General features: G+C 34.3%; 1 protein-coding gene across 2 annotated transcripts in view; it reads right to left on the bottom strand.

Annotated features, from left to right (window-relative positions):
• Positions 1 to 21,133, bottom strand: part of LOC136038707 (kinetochore-associated protein 1-like) — a 284,373-nt gene that overhangs the window by 63,121 nt on the left and 200,119 nt on the right. For both annotated transcript variants that reach the window (XM_065722029.1, XM_065722028.1), the window contains exons 27-33: positions 19,668 to 19,795; positions 18,343 to 18,443; positions 15,616 to 15,754; positions 14,191 to 14,291; positions 9,222 to 9,384; positions 6,754 to 6,943; positions 3,309 to 3,488 (exon numbers count right to left, since the gene is read on the bottom strand). In XM_065722029.1, coding sequence (XP_065578101.1) covers positions 3,309 to 3,488; positions 6,754 to 6,943; positions 9,222 to 9,384; positions 14,191 to 14,291; positions 15,616 to 15,754; positions 18,343 to 18,443; positions 19,668 to 19,795 — 1,002 coding nt within the window. The remainder of the gene's footprint in view (positions 1 to 3,308; positions 3,489 to 6,753; positions 6,944 to 9,221; positions 9,385 to 14,190; positions 14,292 to 15,615; positions 15,755 to 18,342; positions 18,444 to 19,667; positions 19,796 to 21,133) is intronic.

Below are 21,133 nucleotides of genomic sequence, written 5' to 3'. Positions count from 1 at the left end.
TAGAATATTTTTATAAACTTCTTTGTTCTACTGATAATGCCCAATCTTGTTTTAGAGAATCCGGCTTGCCAGTGGATAACGCTTTAGATTACCTTAATTATTACGTGTTGATATTTCCAACAACTTTATTTATCTACTTTGCTATCAATACATTACGTCATAAAAAAAGGAAGAAAACTATATGTTTGTAATATCTTAGTTGATTTTAGTACGTGATATTTTAGAATTATAAAACTAATTAGGCTACCGCAAATTTATACATTAGGAAGATTGTTATTTCCTCAAAAGTTTTTTAGTCCTGATTTTCAAATATGCAAATGAAAAATAAGTAAATAAAGAGTACGGTTAAAAAAATAGATATAGGCGTTTCCTCCCCCCGGATTATTACCCACCATTTTTTCCAAACGCATCCGATCAAAATTGAGATAGCCATTTGGTTTAAAATAGTCCGAAGGTCAAATAACCGTGTTTGACAACCCCGCTTTCAGCCCCCCGGGTCAATGGCTATAAGCTATTCAAGTTGTCCATTGTTAAGATATAAGGTTTTTATGGGAAGAGTGGTCGTATTTTACTGCCAATAAATCTTAACCCTCATTGAGCCATCAGGTAAAGACAAAATTAGTTCTGAGGAAGGGGAGGAGGGTGGAATTAGAAATTTATATTTAAACCCTCTGTTTTTCTGGGAATATTTCTGGTATACGCCATTATTTTGAAAGTAAAAATAACATTAAATCTCAGAATTAGCAGAATTTATGCGACGAAAGTGATCGGGAGACCAGCTACTCCCTGTCCTAAAACTGCTTTGATATCTAGTCCTTTCGTTACCCCTTAGGATATCTGATCGACATTTTAGGTACCTATTTTATACTTTCTCTCTGGCTGCTCAATTTTGCGTGTGGGGAAATTTTCCAGGGTTGGGGGGAATTTTCCACGGGATGGGGGGAATTTTCCACGGGATGGGGAATTTTCAGGGAGGAAACGCCTGCTCTTCAAACTATATATTGTCTTCAGGCACAGATGACACTCAGCCGTTAAGGGGAGGAGATTGTGATTCTTGACAATTTTTGTTCCATTTAAGTGGTTTTTTTCTATTGCTTGTAATTATATTCGTTTGCAGTCTAATCTCTTCATTTAATAATTTCTTTACAATTGACTATTTCATTCATTTTGATTTCTGTTCTTTTAGATTTCACTACTTTGTCAATGAAAATTATTGTTCACTTTGAGTTTGAATTCAAATATGAGACAAATCTGGAAGTTTTAACTTCTAAAATCCCTTTTTATTTTTCATTCCATTTTTCACTTTTCTTGTTTAACCATACTAAAATAAGAATTTAGCTATGAACTTAAAATCAACATGTCGAAGGGCATATGTTCATTTTAAATAAATCCTGACTGTTCATAAGCTAAATAAAGAGTGAGCATATCAAACACAGTTGATCAATATCTAAAGTAAGCTACAAAAATACTTTCCGATAAGTAAAAAAGGGAGTAACTACTTATTAACCATGCTCAGCTAAGATTGGATCGACAGATATGACTATCTAATTGTTTTATATGCATAGATTTTAGTTTTAAAATGGGTGAAGTTCACTTAACAATTATTAAATCACGAATACCTCAAATTAGTTCATGTTCAATAATTTTAAGTACAACTCCTTACTTGTACAATGCCTGTGAGATATTTTAGCAGTTACTAAAGCTTTTTCAAAGTACTTGATTTACTTTCATAGCAAATGCGATTCAAAATGCTTTTTTGTTTACTGTTTGTTTTGTTTATTGTACGACAAAAAATGTAAGACGTATCCTAGCAAGTCGGTCTGAAGTGTATTATTGACACTGCAACACTAGAAGCGCGCTGGATAGAGAATTCTTTGTCCAAGGGGCACGGGTTCGATCCTGTCGTGGCCAGTTATTTAATTTGGGCGGAGTCAGTGGCGTGACTCTGTAAGCTGAGCCAGAGTCGACCTAGCTCTAAATGGGTAACTGGAGAAATCTGAGGAAGGTAAGCAGGAAGGGTGTGCGAAAGCACAGGATGGCTGCCCCCCCTCCATTGCACTTTCTGGCAGAATGGCCACGAAACAGAGATCGGCACTGCCGGTTCAGACCTTGAGGGTCTAGTGCCGTCATACTTACTTACTTACTTACAACACTAGAAGCAGAAGTCGATATATTAAATTTTTAGACAGCAATATTTGGGAACCTATATAAAGAAATTCGCTTTTCTGGAATTGACAAACTTTAATACTGATGGCTTCATATACTGTGCATAGTTCGCAACAAATGTGTACACACCCATTAGCGAATAGTGATATTGAATTCTGAAGGGAAACATCTAGTCGTTTCACAGACGCCATAAATTAATCATCAAAGCAGTGACGATGATTGGAAGAAGGGGGGAGGTACAGAGAGGCTATTCCCTTTTGATGTTTTGTACCCCTCTAGATTAAATTGTTTTTAGGGGTTTTCCATTAAAAATGCCTTTTGGAGGTATTTTCAGTAGACAAAATGATAAATTTACACACACCCCTTCCACACCAAGATTTTGGAAAATACATTTTGCCCCTCTCCCTAAGTATTCGCGAATAGACGCCGCTGAATGAAAGCTGCTTGCCATATCATTGTGACCAAAACCGAAAGGTATTTCATAATTTCAAATGAGAGCAAAAGTAAAGCTTCCAAGATTTTTGTGAGAATAGTCTTGCATAAGGACTTACTAGCTAAATATGACATGATGGCAGGTTTTGAGCTAGACATACTGAAATGTTTACTGTCCCTGCAGCCATCCCCTCCATACTATAAAATGAATTCTACTGCTAATTCTACAAAATTGCTACAGCCCTAAGTCTGTTAAGGGCCAAACACTGGCAACCATTCCTCCCCCATTTCATCCCACCCTGCTCAGGAGTTTTTTTCCATCTTTCAAAAAACCTACAACGATCGAAACTATTTTCCATAGTCAAAAATTGAGGTCCCAGCCGCCACAGAGGGAAACTCAACGTTATATTGAAGACGGAACTTCGCAATGAGAAGTATATACACCTTTAGAACAAGGGATTGAAAATCCCTTAGAGGGATCTTAAGACAAAGTAGCTTATTTTTGGACGATGCTTTGTGAGATACGCCCTTTGGGTTCAATCACCACTATATATGGTATATATAAATTAATTCACCGATAAATTTAGCATACGTACTCTTTTTAGTTTTGAAGGGTCAAGCTTTTGAAATATTGAGGTACAATTTTCTTTTTTTTGGCGAAAAGAAAATATAAACATATAAATTTGAAGAAACAGGAAAGAAAATGATACCTGAGCTCATCAAACGTAGTTCCAAGTTCTTGTAATGTTTGTTCACTTGAAGCTATAAGAAGGACTTTAAGAGCGTTTAGTTTAAACTGAGCGTCAAAGGCTACGTCTGTGCTCGTGATAAAATTGTAAAAGAACTTCATATATTCCATCAAGGGGCCTCCAATAATTAAATTCATGACGCTAAAAAGTAAAGATAACACCAGGTCAGATTATATCGAATTATTAGTTCATGCATTAAAGGAGTATACTTCTTCACGCAAACTTAATTACTATTAGCGTTACGAAATTATTCGCATTAATGTACAAGCCCAGGTGAAAAGACATAATGTTTAGGGTAATTCCTGAACTTAGGCCAATTTAAACTATCATAAGGAAAAAATTGATTAGTTCTGGTTTTAATATAGGATTTTTAACTTTATTATTATAAAACTAAAAGAGAGAAAAAAACGATTCTCTGACGATCCTTATCGTTCATATTCTTCAGCATAAAATTATTTCTTAAATAAAAATTTTTAAAAAGCGCCAAGACTCTTTGACAAAAAAAAGCTAGAAAAACAGACTTTTATTTGTAATTGATTACTTGCATCAAATTTCTACGATCATACATGTCAGATGCCTGTGTTTTTGTAACAGGAAAATAAGAAAGACGAACTTGAACACAAAATTATTATGTCATTCTGGTAGTATTCTTCAACATAAGATTGATCAAATTAATTTGCCTTTAAATGTTTCAAATGATCAAAATCGCAGCCAAAGGAAAAATTCAGAGAAAACATGATCTTTAAAACTCCCCGCTCTCAACACAGTAACACCGTGTGTTACCTTTCTTTGGAGGTAAAGATAAGATACTCTTTGACAAGCTTCAGGAAAGCTTTTAAGCATCTTCAGCAAAAACTATACTAGGATGACATAACCTTAATTTTTCCCTCCCCTTCCCAATAACCAAGACATATTATATTATAAATAGAGCCAAGTCTCTTCAACGTATCTTTAGATTTATTTTTAAACTTTGTGGCAGGGGCGTAATTTGCTATAGGGAAGGGGGAAGGGAACTGCCCGTACCAGACCTCGGTTCGCCTCCTCCCCAGACCCATGTTTTCCGAACCCCCAGCTGAAATTTAGTTTCTCAAAAAATCTTTTCAAAACTAAGATAAACCTACTTAAGCAAGCAAAAATGACAGTTTTCACTGTCATTTTCACTTGATTGGGCGAAATTTCGACGAAATTAAACCACTGCTATGTGGAAAAAAAGAAAGAAAATAGAACCAAAAATAACGACATGGAAATTAGGCTTTAGGCTTAAAATTAAGGTCAAAATTCGCAAAGCTAGATTTAATTAATACTCAAGGTCTGTACTCAAAGGCAAATTACTAAAAAGGCTGAAATATATTCAGAAAAAGGAAAACCTTTATTCTTTTATAATGAAAACAATACTAAAAGTTTGCAAAATAATCAGCTCACGAATTAATTAAAGGAAAACAATTCAGCAAAGAACAACCGCTATACACTATTTACAAATATGAACAGTCGCAAATAAAGAACGTAGAATTCTTTCAGACTGAAACATAGAACACTCTTAAAAGCATACTTTATACCTTACAAGATGAAGAAGAATACTTTGCAAGATTTTGAATACTTTAAGAATACCGCTATTTTACGGAATTTGCATGCATATTTTCTTCATGGGAAAGTACGCCTGACACTGCTAAAGTAACCTTTATATTTATATACAGCTTAGATGCCCTGTGCATGAAGGATATCCACATGCTAGTCATGTACAGTCTGGCCACGGGAAATGTAGTATAACTGTTTATCACTAATAAAAAAAAAAATCAGCGGGGAACGACAACGCTACAGCGAAACAGCGTTGCAATCCTAAGACTAAAAACACAACATAGAGGAAAAAGAAATCACGATAAAAACAAGGACCTAAGGAACCAAGGTTAAAATTAGAAATGAGATCATTAGACTTTTAGCTTTGTCCTGAAAAAAGGCGTCATAGCACTCAAAGATTAATTCGACTTCGATTAGGTGAGATATGGCCGTATGCACTAAAGCCATTTTTATTATTCACTAATAGTAATTATTTAGTTACTCCTATATTATTTTAGCGTATTTTTGCCACCCTCTCGGACAAGATTTGTAATCCTTGGGGATGTAGTTATTACTAATGCTATTTTTTAGAATAATAAATATCTCTCTCTCCTTCGAAAAAAAATAAAAAATTAGTAGTTTTAATAGAACTCGCAAACGAGATAATCATCGTAGCCTCCTTCCAGCATCAGAAGACTATCGGATCAATTAACTGAAAGGACATCATCAACATAAATCATACGGCTAATGCTGATATCACATAAAAATTGTTAATGCTAAATGAACGGCAAAATCAACTGGACTTTTTGCACCGTATTGCGATGGATCGGATTGCATCAGATCTTGGAATAGCATTGGTTCTCAATTATAAGCCTAATTTTAGTTGTTTCCGACCTGAAATATACTGAAAATACCTACACATATATCTTTCGCTTTTAATTCAGTGTTAACATTATTCAAACCAATCAGGTTAACGACAATATAACGCTAAATAGATATTCTGCCCCATTGGTAAAAGTCATTCCCCTATATTATTTGCTCCTTATGTGTGCCAGTTTCCTGAAATGACGATTTGTGGGGAACTAAGACGCGAGCATAATTTTTCAGGAGGCTCTGAAATAAATAAGATTAAAGTAAATATTCTTCTTAGCTATAATATTTTAAAGCTAAAATGACAATCCATACAAAAACAATAATTACAAATTAAAACTTTCATTTCATGGCAAAAAAAATCAATTAAAGTAATTTCAAAATGAAGCCAATGGTTAAGAAGACGGTAAAATTCTGTACAAAAGAGCTAAGGCATTGCTCAATAGTTCGTAAGCTTGTAGCATTAAAAATGTTCATTTTTATTAATACTGATATATTTTTAGTTTGCATGCTCATTCAAATAATTTTTTTATACCAAAGGATTGAAACAAGGAGAAGGCATCTTGACAATTTTAAACTAACAAGAGGGCATTGTATTCCGAAAATTTTTAGAGAGTTAACCAATGCAAGAACCAGTAATACTTTACCTCACACCTTATGATGAGTCAGCAGAGTCACCCTGCAGCCTCTGCATCAAGCGACAAAACGATAGCTATTGATGAAGTATGGTCCAACAAACCATGGGCATTAAAGTTGCATCCAAAACCACATCAAATGATTTATTTGTTCATCCAACAAGCCATGGGCATAAAAGTGGCATCCAAAACCACATCAACTGATTTATATCGTTCAACGGCAGGTACAGGAATAATTATGACTGTGGAATTTTATCTAAGTATTCCAATGTTAACAAGGGTTTAATTTTGAAAATTTTTTACCCAATTGGGAATAAAATTTGTGTTCAAACCTTAAGAATATTTACCTGGATATGCCACAATTCGATTGAGTACCACTCTCAATTTTTGTAATTTTCATTGGCACAAATGTCTCATCAAGGTCAACACCATCTCCAGCAGAATTATAACTCAACCAATCAACGAGAAGCTCACACCGTGCATTGAATGAATCAAGCTCAAAAAGTTGACAAATATCATCGATGGCTTTATTCAACTCTAGAAAGAAAAGGTCGAAAAATACTTAGAGCAATTTGTCACAGAATGTTGCTTTAAGTGACATTCTCTTACATGGGATTTTGGTGATGGTGGGGGGGGGGGATCTTGGTGCAAACCTCTTGTGTAGAGCCTTATCGAATTACAATCATGGCTCTCATTTAACTGAGTTTATAAACTGTAGCCCCTGTTACCCTGAGGTTTAATCTATTTATAGTAACTTTCAAAATACGGTGTTGTTATTTTTGTGTGGTTTACAAATGTGAAAAAAAGATAAAACACATTCATTTTTTCTACTTCACAAAACAGGTGGTGATTATTGAATTTTTATTTCTAATAAATGTATATTGGTTGGATTTGAGTCTATGAAGAAAATATAAGAATCAGCGGATACGACTTATTATTTGGGCTTGATGTTTTGGCATGTTCAAGTGAAATCTTCATATAAAAGGAACCTCATATCTTAATTCATTTTTATTTCTCTAAACCATAGGTCCTTTAAAGACCATAAATGTGGCATTGGATAAAATATATAAGACTGTATCAAGTACCAAATATTTGGCTGCACTTTACATTTCTGGCAATAGCACAAGTCGGGAAGAGTAAAAAGTGAAGACGTTATTGTCTTTCACATGTCAGTGCTCATTGGAAACACACACTATTTTCTTTTTTATCGTTAAAAACTTTACAGGTTACGAAATAAGTTTTGGCAGGATTGTAAACCTGCTGAAATACATAAACCGTTATAACATACAAATATGCACTAGAGAAATCAACAATAGTCGTAAATTTGCACGAAATGGTCTATAAAGGAAATACGGGTAAAAACAAAATTGGCTTTATTCCCAAAATTAATGCACAGTCAACCTTACTTCTCAGCACGCATTGAAGCGTTTACCATATCTGTGAACCAGCTTTGTCATATACTCTTCAAAATACGCCACACCCAAGAATCTGAAGTGAGTTCTGACTTTTTCTTGAGGTTCTCGTTAGGTTAGATATGATGCCCACCAAGTCATATCGTCAGTTCAGGTATAGGATAGAAATTACTCAGTGCCTCGTCGCAACTTTGTCCCCATCAGCTTGGAAGCGATGCTTCCAAATTGACAACAATGACAGCGCAAGTTGACAACCTGACAGCATGTAAGGTTACGCACAACAAGGGCTGCACACAAATTCTCTAAAAAAAAATCAATAAACGTAAAAAAGATTGATAAACGTCATCAGCCACAAGGTTAGGCGTATATTTTTGTACCAAAAATATGAATTGTTTGTTGAGTTGATAAAGCCGAGAACAATATTAACTACGCCTACGAGAATTGCTCAAAAAAGAAGAGGCATGCTGACTTCTGAAATTGTTCTGTTTCATGTTCTGTTCGTAGGAGTTAGAGTTCCTTGAGAAATTTAAATGAGACATTTTCGGACACTCATCACAAAATCCCGAATCAGCATCGAGCAATTACTACTTCTCCTCAGAATTGAAGAAATGGCTGGGATGGGGACACTTCCATGCTGACAAGGAGCTCAAAGAAACCTTCACAATTTGCTTCCAATCTTTGGCTGCAACATTTTACGAAAATGGTATTACAAAGCCTGTTTACTGATATGATAAATACCTCAATCACCTAGGTAATTACGTAGATAAATAGCCCTGATAGCATACTGCTTTATGTAATGATTTTTTTTTATATATATTCACCCATATCTCGTTTATAGACAATTGTTGGTTTAAAAAAGAAGAAGAAAAACATTGTAAAGCTAACTTCGATCTAATCATCGATCTTCTAATCGATTACAATTCGTGACTCTCGAGAACTACGATTAGGGTCGATTGTTTTTTATCTTCTTCTTCTTCTTTAGTTTTCTATCTTCTTTTAGTCAGTTCAAATAAGCCAGGCTTAATACTATTACTGTTAATTTTAGTTAATATCCGTTTTTAAAATAAGTAAATTATAAAAGGATGAGGCACTCATAGCTTATACAGGTGAGTATGGAGAATGTTCTTAAATGTTTAAGTACATATAAGCCTTAAACAAATATAATTTGCTAATTAGACTTATCGGACAAATAAAATCTATTGGTTACTTTGGCGATATCAGTCTTTACTTTTTGGGAATTTCGCGGGCCCGATCGTCAATCAAGTGAACGGACTTTAAAATATCAAAACAGTTTAAAAGCGACGATAATCTACTTGGCTTTTACATAGCTCACAAATGAAATGCAAAATGCTTTCAAAAGAATTTCGAGGTCAAAATTTTAGGTTCATAACTGTTATAATTACCGTGTTCTCTCAAGGCCAAGATCTTGCTTCTTGCAGTAGACGTGTTAAAAATGGATGCTATTAAAGCTTTAGGGTCTAAACGAATGGCTTGCGTTTCAGCAGTCAAGTATCCATATCTATCCAGTATATCTTCAGCTGCCAGCAACCGATAGTGACGAACAACCTACAAAAATTATACAAATTAAATTGGAGACAGGAAACATGCAAAATTGAATTATCAATATCATAAATAGAGATAAAGATGCTTAAAAAATGACTCTAACAAAGTGGGGAATTTTCAGCCAAATACCCCAACCCTGATTTAAAGTCCTTAAAGTATGAAGTCAAAGAAAAAAAAAATTAAAATGCAAAGATGTCCATACAGTCCAAAAGGTATGGGAGACAAAAGGTATGAAGACAGAAGTATGAAAATAAACAAACCAACACCATCTATCAGTACTCAGCAACATTATTTAATCATATTTCCTTTTACTTTTAATTCACATTAAGTATTAGATAAAAGAAATACTTTTGCCAAGTATTGGCCGGGTAGCTAGGCATTTTCCCCCACTATTTTTTTCCTAGCAAAAGAAACCGTCATGTAAGTTACAACTTGGATTTTTGTCCGTCATTCCAAAAACTACCGCTGTTTGCCGCAGTCATCGGGCAAAGTACCCTTGTTTCAATCATTGCTTGAACGAATTATTGTTCTATTTATCTAACTGTGGCCAATTTTTACTATGATAGACATACCCGGATTTACCAATAGGCCCACTAGGCCCGGATCGAGGGACGCACAGGGGGCGCAATAAATTACCGCTCAATGATTTTTTTCTTAACAAAAATTGGACTGTTACCGCCAAAGTGCCAGGAGTATTCCATCACCGCGCAGCCTATCCACAGAAAAGTTTATTTAAAACAATATAGGAATTCTGTGACCACTTATAAATTGTCAGATGTCTCCTAAGAATGGCAGCTGAGAGTTCGGTATCACCTCTCTCTTTCATTACTTTTGGTTCATCAACTGCGTTATTTTCAGGACTTCCACTATACCCGAATTTTTGGAGATTTTCCCGAAAACCTCGCAGAAATAGAACGACAAAAACGCTTGGGCTTAGAAGCGTCAAAGCTTTAAACCCGGCCCTGATGACAGATGAAAAAAATCAAATGATCCTGGGACAATTCAATCCATAGTAGATTGCAACTTACACGTACACTAGAGTGTAAGCAGGACTGTAGTGTACTAGAGCAGGGCTTCTCGACCCCCAGGGGGGTCGCGAGACTACTGAAAGGGGGTCGCAAAGATCTGATACTTTTCAATCATTATAAATAAAATTTTAAAATCAGTATACACACTACGTACAAATATAAATACAAATAAAAATCATACAAAATACTATTGTAGTTTTATTATAACTTTTTTTTTAAAGAAGTGGCAATGCAAAACTATTATGTAGGACCTATAAATGAAAATATGGAAGTAGCATTTAAACTAATAAATACAACGCGCTCCTCGATTTTCAACTGAACCTTCGACATTGATGTCTGGCCGCCGGCGTCAGTGTTTGCAAGATAACTTAGTGATTATAAGTACCCAGACGCCGCGTCGCCTTACAGCTTACACATACTGTTTGTACTTCAGTTTGGACTCAGCTTTGTCTTCGTAGTGAAATGTGTGTATTTACTGTGTAATTTTCAGTTGGTGTTTTTAATTATTACGTTCAAGTTCAACTACATTTTGTTTAATTATTTATCATTATTTAACTATCATGGATAAATGGCTAATTAAAATTCAAACTAATAAGTCTGCCACGTCGACGAATGATATTTGACGAATCATATTTGCAGTATGGCTTCACTTGCTCTTCTCACAACAATGAAGAACAACCAGTGTGCTTAATTTGCAAAGAAGTTTTGGCTGCAGAAAGCATGAAACCGTCAAAACTGCAACGACATTTGTATACTAAACATGCAACTTTATCAAAAAAGCCAATAGAATATTTTGAGCATCTTTTGCAAACATCAAATGAAGAAAAGAACACTTTGGAGAAGTATATTACTTTGAATGATAAATATCTATTGGCTTCGTATGAAGTTTCGTATTTGATAGCAAAAACGAAAAAGCCTTTTACTATTGGAGAGCAACTTTTACTACCTGCAGCTATAAGAATGTCTGAAATTGTTCATGGAAAATAGTATGCTGCTGAAATTAGTAAAATTCCATTATCAAATGACACTGTGTCCAAAAGAATTTCAGACATTAGCAATGATCAATTTCAACAGCTTCTTATAAGGCTTAAAGACAGCTCAAAGTTTGCAATACAACTGGACGAGTCGACAGACATTTCACAAATGGCACAGTTGTTACTTTTTGTAAGATATATTTATGAGGGAAGCATTCATGAAGATATACTGTTTTGTTGTCCTCTGGAAGGTCATACTCGTGGAAAAGATATATATAAAAAAGTAAATGAGTTTTTTGAAAAAAAAAGGATTAAATTGGAAAAATTGTGTTGGTTTGTGCACGGACGGTGCTGCAGCAATGACCGGACAAGATCTTGGTTTTACAGCATTTGTTAAAGCTGAAAATGATCATATTACATTTACACATTGTATGATTCACCGAGAGGCACTTGTTGTTAAAAAAAATTGCACCAGAATTAAACCCTGTGTTTTTTTGATGCAGTCATAATCATTAACTTTATTAAAAGTCGAGCATTTAATAGTCGATTGTTTAAAACTTTGTGCATTGAGTTTGGCCAAATAATCGGCCAAATTTGGCCGATTATTTTCACGATAATTTATGGCTTCTCAAGCTATGTTATTTGGTAGATATTTTTGATAAAATCAATGATATGAATTTATCAATGTAGGGAGTCTGCGTTTATATGTTTATGTTAAAAAATAAACTTGAGGCCTTTGTTAAAAAAATTCTTATATGGAAGAACAGAGTGGAAAGTGGATCGCTCGAAATGTTTCCATTTACTGACGAGTATATAATTAGTAACAATATTTCAAAAAAAGATACTCCTATAACAAAAATTATAGTTAATCATTTGAAGGATATGGAAGTTTACATGCACAGGTATTTTCCCAATGATATCGACACACAACAATGGATTTGCAATCCATTTCCAATTGAAATGGAAGAAATTAATTTTTTAAACTTAAAAGCACAAGAAAAATTTGCCGAATTAACAAGTGATACTATCTTGCGACTCAGATTTTCTCAAGTGCCTTTGCATGAATCTTGGATAGAAATCAAATCAGAATATCCCCTACTATCGGAAATGGCAATGAACAAATTACTGCCATTTTGTACAGCTTATTTATGTGAATCAGCCTTTTCCACATTAACTTACATAAAATCAAAATACCGTTCAACTTTAATAAACGTTGAAAATTTATTACGATCTGCACTAACTCAAATTGAGCCTAGATTTAATTATTTGTGTAAAAATAATATTCACATCCGTCATATTAATATTGTTTGATGTTAATAATATGTTTTTATTAAAAAATTGTTACAAAAGTCTATTTTTTCTATTGAATATATAGATATAGTTTTATGTTATTTTATTTATTGTGTTTTATTACGACCGATATCCTGTCAACGTTTCCAATTATATATATGTGAAATGAATGGGTACGTATTCTTTAATCCTTATTTTATTCACATTTTAAAATAGTGCGATATTACATCTACATCTACGGTTAATATATATTTCATTATATGGAGGAGGGGGTCGTTTAAAATTTCCTAAGCTTGAAGGGGGGTCGCTATATAAAAAAGTTGAAAAAGCCCTGTACTAGAGCGTATTTTCCCACGTTTTTTTCCTTGCAACAGCAACAGTCATGTGAATCGTTAATCGGATACTTTTAAGCAACAGCCATAGTTATAAAATACACAATCTTATCTGAAGATAATGACAATTAGAATTATTCATTAAAGAGTTTCCCAACGTCAAAATATCGTGAGCTAAAAAAATTTCATTAAGATAGTAACGTTAAAAATAGCGCTTCTTGTAAATATCTAATTCTCGTAACATAAGAAAACCACGCTAGTTTTCATCAGCATCATTAAAAGAGCGTAAGCTGCAGATGTTAGGGTAAGCTATTTTGATGGTGAAACACTCATTAGTGATACGATTCCCATATATTGATGATCGTTCATTTTTGTTTTGTGTCAACCTAGAGTAAAATCAAAGAAATACATGAAGGTATTTTACGTTAAGCATGATAATAATGAAAAATGAACCCCTAGTTAAGATCCTGAGGCCAGGGGTTCGACTCCTGGTGTTGCTAGTTATTTGGATTGGAACGGAGGTCAAAGGTGTGACTCTGAAAGCTCAACCAAAGTCGAACCAGCTCTAAATGGGTGCCCAGAGAAATTTGGGGCGAAAAACGGGAAGCGTCGGACTAACCACGCGGACAACCACGCATTGAACTATAGGCCGAAGGCATTGACTCAGAAGATCGGTACCTGCGCAACGCAGACCATTGGTCAGCATGCAAAAGAGTTTTTTTTTTTTAAGTTTTTATGATAATATAGTAAAACTCTGATTATGACTTCTAATTTTCTGAAACCATTGAAATTAGCTTTAGGCTTTAGCTTAAAATTTAAACTAATTATTTTTAGGAAAAGTTATGTATTACGGATTCAGGGCTTTATCAAATGACAAGAATGAAAATTAGCGACAGTTGACCTTTCGACATCGACAGTGGCGTAGCAAAATTTGAAAATTAGCTCGAGTCGATGTCCTGCTAAACTTTTTTGGATATCTTATTGGTACGATGAACTTACTCGCAGTCAATGTCATTCTTCATAATTCTTTGTAAGATAAGAGGCAAAAAGCATTTTCGACTGAAAAGCCAGATTGAGAACACATAATCCAAATTATAAAATGTGCTGTTCTACTTATAGTCTAGTTTATACAATCATTTCGTAAAAAAAAAAAGACAAAAGAAAACACTTGAGGTGAAGACTCACGGTTTCGTATCGAGATCTGGCCCGAGGATCACTCAGCTGACAACCCCTAACGGCCTCTTCACTTTCTACGGCATATTTAGCCATCGCTAATTTTGCAGAGCCTATAAAGGAAAAAAAGAAGAATAATTCCTTCCGGAAACTTAAGGTGGCTAAAAAATACGACAAAAAGCATCTTTGAAGCTAGGGCCAAAATTTTCGGCATTTGCTCAATTCTATTTGTCATTGGTAATTGTTGTCTTCATCCGATAGTCTTCAATCCGTTGTTTATCATGAATTCTCATCTAAATCCAATCGTTGAGGTATGAAAAGCTATTATTTACACTTTTGAACTTGAACACAAAAATTCAAGAGGAAGAAGGAGAGAGGGAGAGGGAGAGAGGAGAGAGGGAGAGGGAGAGAGGGAGAGAGGGAGAGGGAGAGAGGGAGAGAGGGAGAGAGGGAGAGGGAGAGAGGGAGAGAGAGAGGAGAGAGAGAGAGAGAGAGAGAGAGAGAGAGAGAGAGAGAGAGAGAGAGAGAGAGAGAGAGAGAGAGAGAGAGAGAGAGAGAGAGAGAGAGAGAGAGAGAGAGATAGAGAGAGAGACCAGAGTGTTTCTCGTCACAGACGGTGGACCTTCTTATTGCAGATGGACAATAGACACAGAACAGATTTTGATATAGTCTTATATGTACTACAAAAAAGGCCGGTTCCTTATCCATTTCCATCGATTGTTTATCTTTATCAAAGATGATATTCCTGTTAACAAACAAAGAAAACAAAACAAAAGTGTTGGCCAGAAATAATTTTGTACCCAAACCGGATTTTTTTTTTTTTTTTTTTTTTTTTTTTTTTTTTTTTTTTTTTTTTTTTTTTTTTTTTTTTTTTTATTGAGGGGATTTTCAACCTTACTAGTTTTGGAAATAAATCCTTGGTCATCTCCTGCTGCCATTGCTGAGGTTCTTCTTAGACATGAATTTTCAAAATTGATTATTCTTCTATTTTGCTCCTAGTTCAAGAGCACGGTTTAGAGTGCTTGAAGTAAGAGCTCTGGATCTGTCAACAGCTTCATTTTTATACAAGCATTTAGTACGCATTTCGTCAAATCAGCTTCTCAAAACTCATAGAACATTAAGAAGCTTAGAAACTGCCTTTTAATCTTCCAGTATTAAGCTCTTTTTATGTAAGGGTGTTATAAATCCCCAAAGTTGAAATTCAATCCAGTGGTGAGAAAAATTGAGATCTAAAAAGAATTAGAAAACAAAGATAAACGGTTAGGCTTCGGGCTGCTTAAATGTCGTTTCGTTCTTTTTTTATTTCTTTGCTGTTTTGTTTGTGCATTATTTTACGTTTTCTTTTTGCTTTATTTTATATATAAGTAATACCTCAGCAATTTTCATATCTTTTATTTTTTCATTAGATTTTGAAGGTATATGACACGAGAATAATACCTTTTGGAAGCTCGTTTGTGGCCCAGTTCAAGCATCCCAGAAACAGTTCCGAGTCTTGAATAGTGCTAACACACTCCTTAAAATCCGGGAATACATTTGCCAGTTCATCCAAGGTTCGACAGTTCGCTAGCAACGGCACCTGTGGAAACATAATTACTATTAGGTATAGAATACACTTATAAAAAAGAACCTATCAGAAAAGGCTTACGATATATTTGTTAACTGAAAAAATTTACAGTAAAAAAAAACAAAAAACAATTAAACAAAAGAAAACACGCAGATAATTAACACTGTTGCTGAGCAGCATTAGTGCTTTCATAGACTTTTTTTTCCTCATATGACCTGCATAGAAGATAAGAACCAAACACTAGGGAAGAACGGTCCTAGCTTCTGTAAGAGATGCTTGGAAACAGTGATGAAAGCTTAGACACAGAGTATATTGCCAAAATCCTTACAGGATCCTGTCACTATTTTCTCTCGAGAGAGAGAGAAAGAGAGAGAGGAACATAATAAAATGAGAAACACACAATAAAACAAAAAGAATCGTGACCCGTCGTCCACTATTCCCTACCCATCGTAAACTAAGTCATAGTGTCATGGATAATAAGTATTACAAACATATGTTTCTACCATGACTCAAGAAAGATCGATCCTAAGGAGGCATAGAAAGTTAATGAAAATTAAAAAAAAATATACATATATTGATTATTATGATGCCTGGTTCGATAAATATGCCTCCGTGCCCCTCTGGTGACAATCAAACACGCGTTTCTTCACGGGCAACGGGACAAATTCATACAAAAAAGTGCCGAAAAACCCTTTTCCAAACGCCTTGGAAATTTCATTCGTAAGTTCGAAAAATTGGTTGGACAACAGGTCCCCTAAAAATAGAACCTGAAAACAGACCGAAAACTCTTTATCAATAGGCTTGAAACTTGCGCCTGCTAGTCCTCGGGCCAAGGGGGCCCCAATGCATAAGCAGAATAAAAAATTATAGGTTTGCTCAAGAAGGACCAAAAGATTTGTTCTTCCCAAGAGGCTTGGCACTTACATCCGAGCTTGCAACTTATATATTTAAGTCTTTACGCCAAGTTCACCCTAATGCCCCAAAAATTAGTAAAATGGAAAATATTAAATATAATTCTATTCATTTTAAGCTTGACTTTTTATATGACTTGATTTCTTCTCGTTTTAGTTTTTCTCGTTTAGCTCTTTACATTTCTTTGAAAATACTTTAAAAATAGAATTTTATTCTTTTTGAATTAATCACCAAAAAGAAGGAGCTTCCTGTTAGTAACTATAATTGGTGGAAAGTAAGATTCACTGTCTTACTTATGCCTTTACCCTAGTTCTTTATCCAATTCAACCTCTGAGAGTGGGAGGGGTCAATTAATCATTGCGGTTTGAATTTGAACCAAAGGTGGGTGGGAGTACGAGCAACAATCTTAGCTGGGTCTTCTAGAGGACGAAGTCTGTCTAAATATGTTATAGGATTTCAAACAATCTTCGTGAAAGGTGAGCAATTTTACTTTTTGCTTTTTGGGATTTTGACCTTACCAATTCATGTGAGAATAATTTTCACAATTATTTTTCATCGCAGCACCTACCAGCAAAAGTTGTCCAATTATTTCCAAACTTTTAAAGACCCATACATCCACTTTCAAGGAAGAGATAGCTCTGAAATTTCAAAGCACACTCCCTTCAAATTTTGCACATTTGCAATCTACAAAAAAAAGAAAAAATAATTATGAAAACTGGTTCGTAAATGAAAATTCTACACAAATTTCTTAGACTAAATGCCCCTTATTCTTGGCGATTTTAGTCATTCAAGACAATTTCAAGCACTTATTGAGATTTCCAAGTTACCCCTGAAAGGACAAGTTACCGTCCCCCGGATTACCGTTAAAATTACCGTTACGTTACCAGTTACCGTTACCGTTACCAAGTTACCGTCCCCCTGAAAGGACAGTTGCACACGCCTTAAGGCTGAAGAATTATATAGAACATTTGATAAAATAAACATAGTCTAAAACAATTCTTTTTCTTTTACTCAACCGTTTAGTTTACTTACAACCGTTTACTCAACCATTCTTTTTCTTTTACTCAATCTTTTAACGCAACCGTTTTTGGTTCACAAACCTCGGCTTCATGGTGCCAATGCTAATCCAGTTCAAAGTTTGAGTGTTCAAAAATTTTTATGGGAGCATTCTTCAAAGAAAAAAAAAAACTGAAGCCCATTTCTTTTTCTGTGAATATTCCAAACATGTGACACATCTTATGATCTTCATTTGAGATTTCAAAACTGATTTGTAGAAGAGGGATACATCCCTAAAATTTGTACTGTTAGCTTTCCCTACCCTCTTAACATTTACGAAAAAAATTTCGTTAAATACTTCTTTTTTAAGGATATTTAACCTTGTCAGTATGACAAACTCCTGTAGTTCCTTAGTAAGTAACTTTAGCTAGCTGACTCAATAAAATATTAATTACCAAAATTGAACCTTTTTGGGGATATCTCTTAAGGGTTTACCACGGAATTGCAGACAAACTCGACAAAAAGGAACTTTTAAGCATCTTTTCCAAGTCACATTTATCATTATAATAATCGTCTTTTAAGTTGTGCTCTTTCAACAGAGTATTAACTAACATTCTGCATAATCTTATGGTTTCTGCATAATCTTATGCTTTTTGACTTACCACAATTTGTTTTTAACAGTTTTGACTTACCGCATTCTTTCCAGCAAGAAAAGCAATTTCATCTGAACTCATATTCAAGTAGGCGGACACTTCGACCCACAGTTTCCAAGTGCGAAGAGAAAGCTCAGGAGCTACAAATAATAAATATTTGATCGTTCCCAAGTCAAACCAGATGAAAGTCAAAGAGAATGGGAGGAATAAAACCAAGAATAAGCAAGAATTTATAAAGAGGCCAGCTTAAAAGAAAACGTGAAAAACATTATAAACTAGATGTTCATCTTTTTTGAAAAACGAAATAATAACGAAGAAAAGTAAGACCTAATAATACTTGTCAGTGACGCCAACTTAAGAATATGCAAGGGAGGGCAATATGCAAGGAGTCCATTTTTCATTTTTTTTATATTTCATCAAGATATTAAAAGATATTTTTCAAAATCTGGGAGGGCGAGAATGATCCATTCCACCCCCCTGAAATCATTAATTGTTATGTAATCGCTCCAAGTGTCGTTTAGCGATTTTAAGCAAGGAACTGAAACACTTCACAACAAGTGTCCACAGGGTATCTGTCATATCCCTTTCCTACAGCAAAACCTAGAATAGAAACAAAGGTGCTAAATATCCTGATGTATGACAAAGAAATGCTTCAATTGGTCTTTTTCCTCTTGCCTTGCTAAGAAACCCTTTTTGGCAAAACAGAAACTATTCCTATTTTTCTCTTGCTTTTTTCTTACTGAAATAAGATGAATTGAAATCTTTTTAGAATAAAACATAAATAACAGAAATATAACTGAAAAATAACTACGAAGCTGAACACAACATTGCAAACATCAAATAAATATTAAAGTTTTCATTACTTATGACACATTGTTACTTATTTTCCAACTGAAACTTATATACTTTTTTTGTTATTTTTTTGCCTTGTAAATTTCATACTTGAATTCCAAACTTATAAAGTTTATTTGAGCATATCTTCTATACTTGAACATGTATGAATATACATACCAAATTCGATATATTGAACATTGAACATACAATACACTTGAACATGAACATTTGGTTTACCCAAAACAAAAATGATAAATCCGAAACTTTCTTTTATCAGACAACTCATCCTATTAGTTTTTTTTTTTCAGTTCTTACTTACATACAGCTAATCAATTTGGTAATTCTACCACTGACTGTGAGTTAAAACTGGTGAAATACTGAATTACGAATATCAGCAAAACTGAAATTTAAATTAGGTTGCCACCCATAATTCGGCTTATACTCCTTAAAAAACAATTTAAAAATGATACAACCTAAATGAACCGAGCCATATTATTATCAATATGATGTTCGAAAAACAAATTACTTACTTAGAACATTTTTCCTGATAGCAGATGATTCTAACAGAGTAAAGGGCAAGCGTGAAGTAGACAGGGCGGGCATGGAATACCCACTTAAGTCTTTGCACCAGTTCTCTCGTTCTTGTTGAGTTGGTGGACTAAAAAGCAAGGAAAATACATTTTTAAAGCTAAAATTATTAAAAAGCTTTAGGTTACCTTGACAATATTAAACTCGTTTAAACCTCTCACTACAGTCTACCATAAGCATTAGAATCGTTCGAACATTCCTTAATTGCAGGTATTCGGCTCTGACTTTCAATATTTTTATTTCTATAAATGATGTATCTATAAGGGATGTATATTAAGACTTGCTTGAGTTGGCGAATCAAGCGATTAAACTTACCAATGTTCATGCAGTTAGAACTAAATAATTAGCCACATAATTTTTTTAATCACCTACATTTCGATTAAACTGTTTTCAATAATATTTCAATCTAAAAAACAAACAATTCGAAAGATGAGGGGATATTTAAAAAAACCCACCTAAAAAGATACAAGACTAAAAGTTGCTTTGCATGTTAATTTTGTCCGTTAGGGATAATATCCTCTGTACAGAGAATCTCCAAAATGTCCCCAGAACATCGGCTCAGAGAAATTTCCAGAGGATCTTCTCCATGCAGAATGGCCTTTCAACACTAGCCAAAGAGGCTGGCTGTTCAGAGAGCACCTTACTGGCGGCACCAAACTTCATTCTCCGTTCTTCGGTGATAAGTTTACAGTTATTTTATTTATTTTTTTTAGTATTTTTTGGAAATGAGGGAAGTTAAAATACAAGTGTATAATACACAGCATAACATTGACGTCATTTTCGAATGTTTTCAGGCTCTTTTTAAAAATTCCTGCAACTTTATTTTTAAAGTCACATTTTACTATTATTAAAACTAATGAAAATAATAATTACCAGTCCTGAATCAGCTTTTCACTAAATTTTTTTCACTAAACAGTTTTTTTAGAAGCAAATTTTTAAGCTTTTGGTTATTATGGGTTGTTTTGAACCCCTTTAAGGGCTCAAAATGTAATTTCCCCCAGAAGCAATTATTGAATTTGGAAAGAGCACAAAAAAGGCATCAATTTATACATTCACATTCATCCTAGCTAAATTATGTGAAAATGTAAATATTTGCCTTTGGCATTAACACTAAACGGCATATACATTAAAATATAATTCAATCCTTTTATTTTATTACTTTTTAAAGACTGGCTTTAGCGATGTTTGCTAAACCCAAAATTTACGAGCCTCTAATTTAGCTCCAAGCCCCCTTTCTTTCAATTGTCCCCATTTGATTGCAATTACAAAGCTACGTTATGAGAGGGACCAGAGGGTATGCACCGAACAAGAATTGAAAATGAGCCCATGATGATTTATGAGGCGTATTAAGCAATTGTATCTTTCCTCATTCAAAAAAACATAAACCAACAAAAAAACTGAAAAATTA

Source organism: Artemia franciscana, chromosome 18 (assembly GCF_032884065.1).
Source record: "Artemia franciscana chromosome 18, ASM3288406v1, whole genome shotgun sequence".
NCBI classification, from domain to species: domain Eukaryota; kingdom Metazoa; phylum Arthropoda; class Branchiopoda; order Anostraca; family Artemiidae; genus Artemia; species Artemia franciscana.
This window is presented reverse-complemented; position numbering and strand designations above follow the sequence as displayed.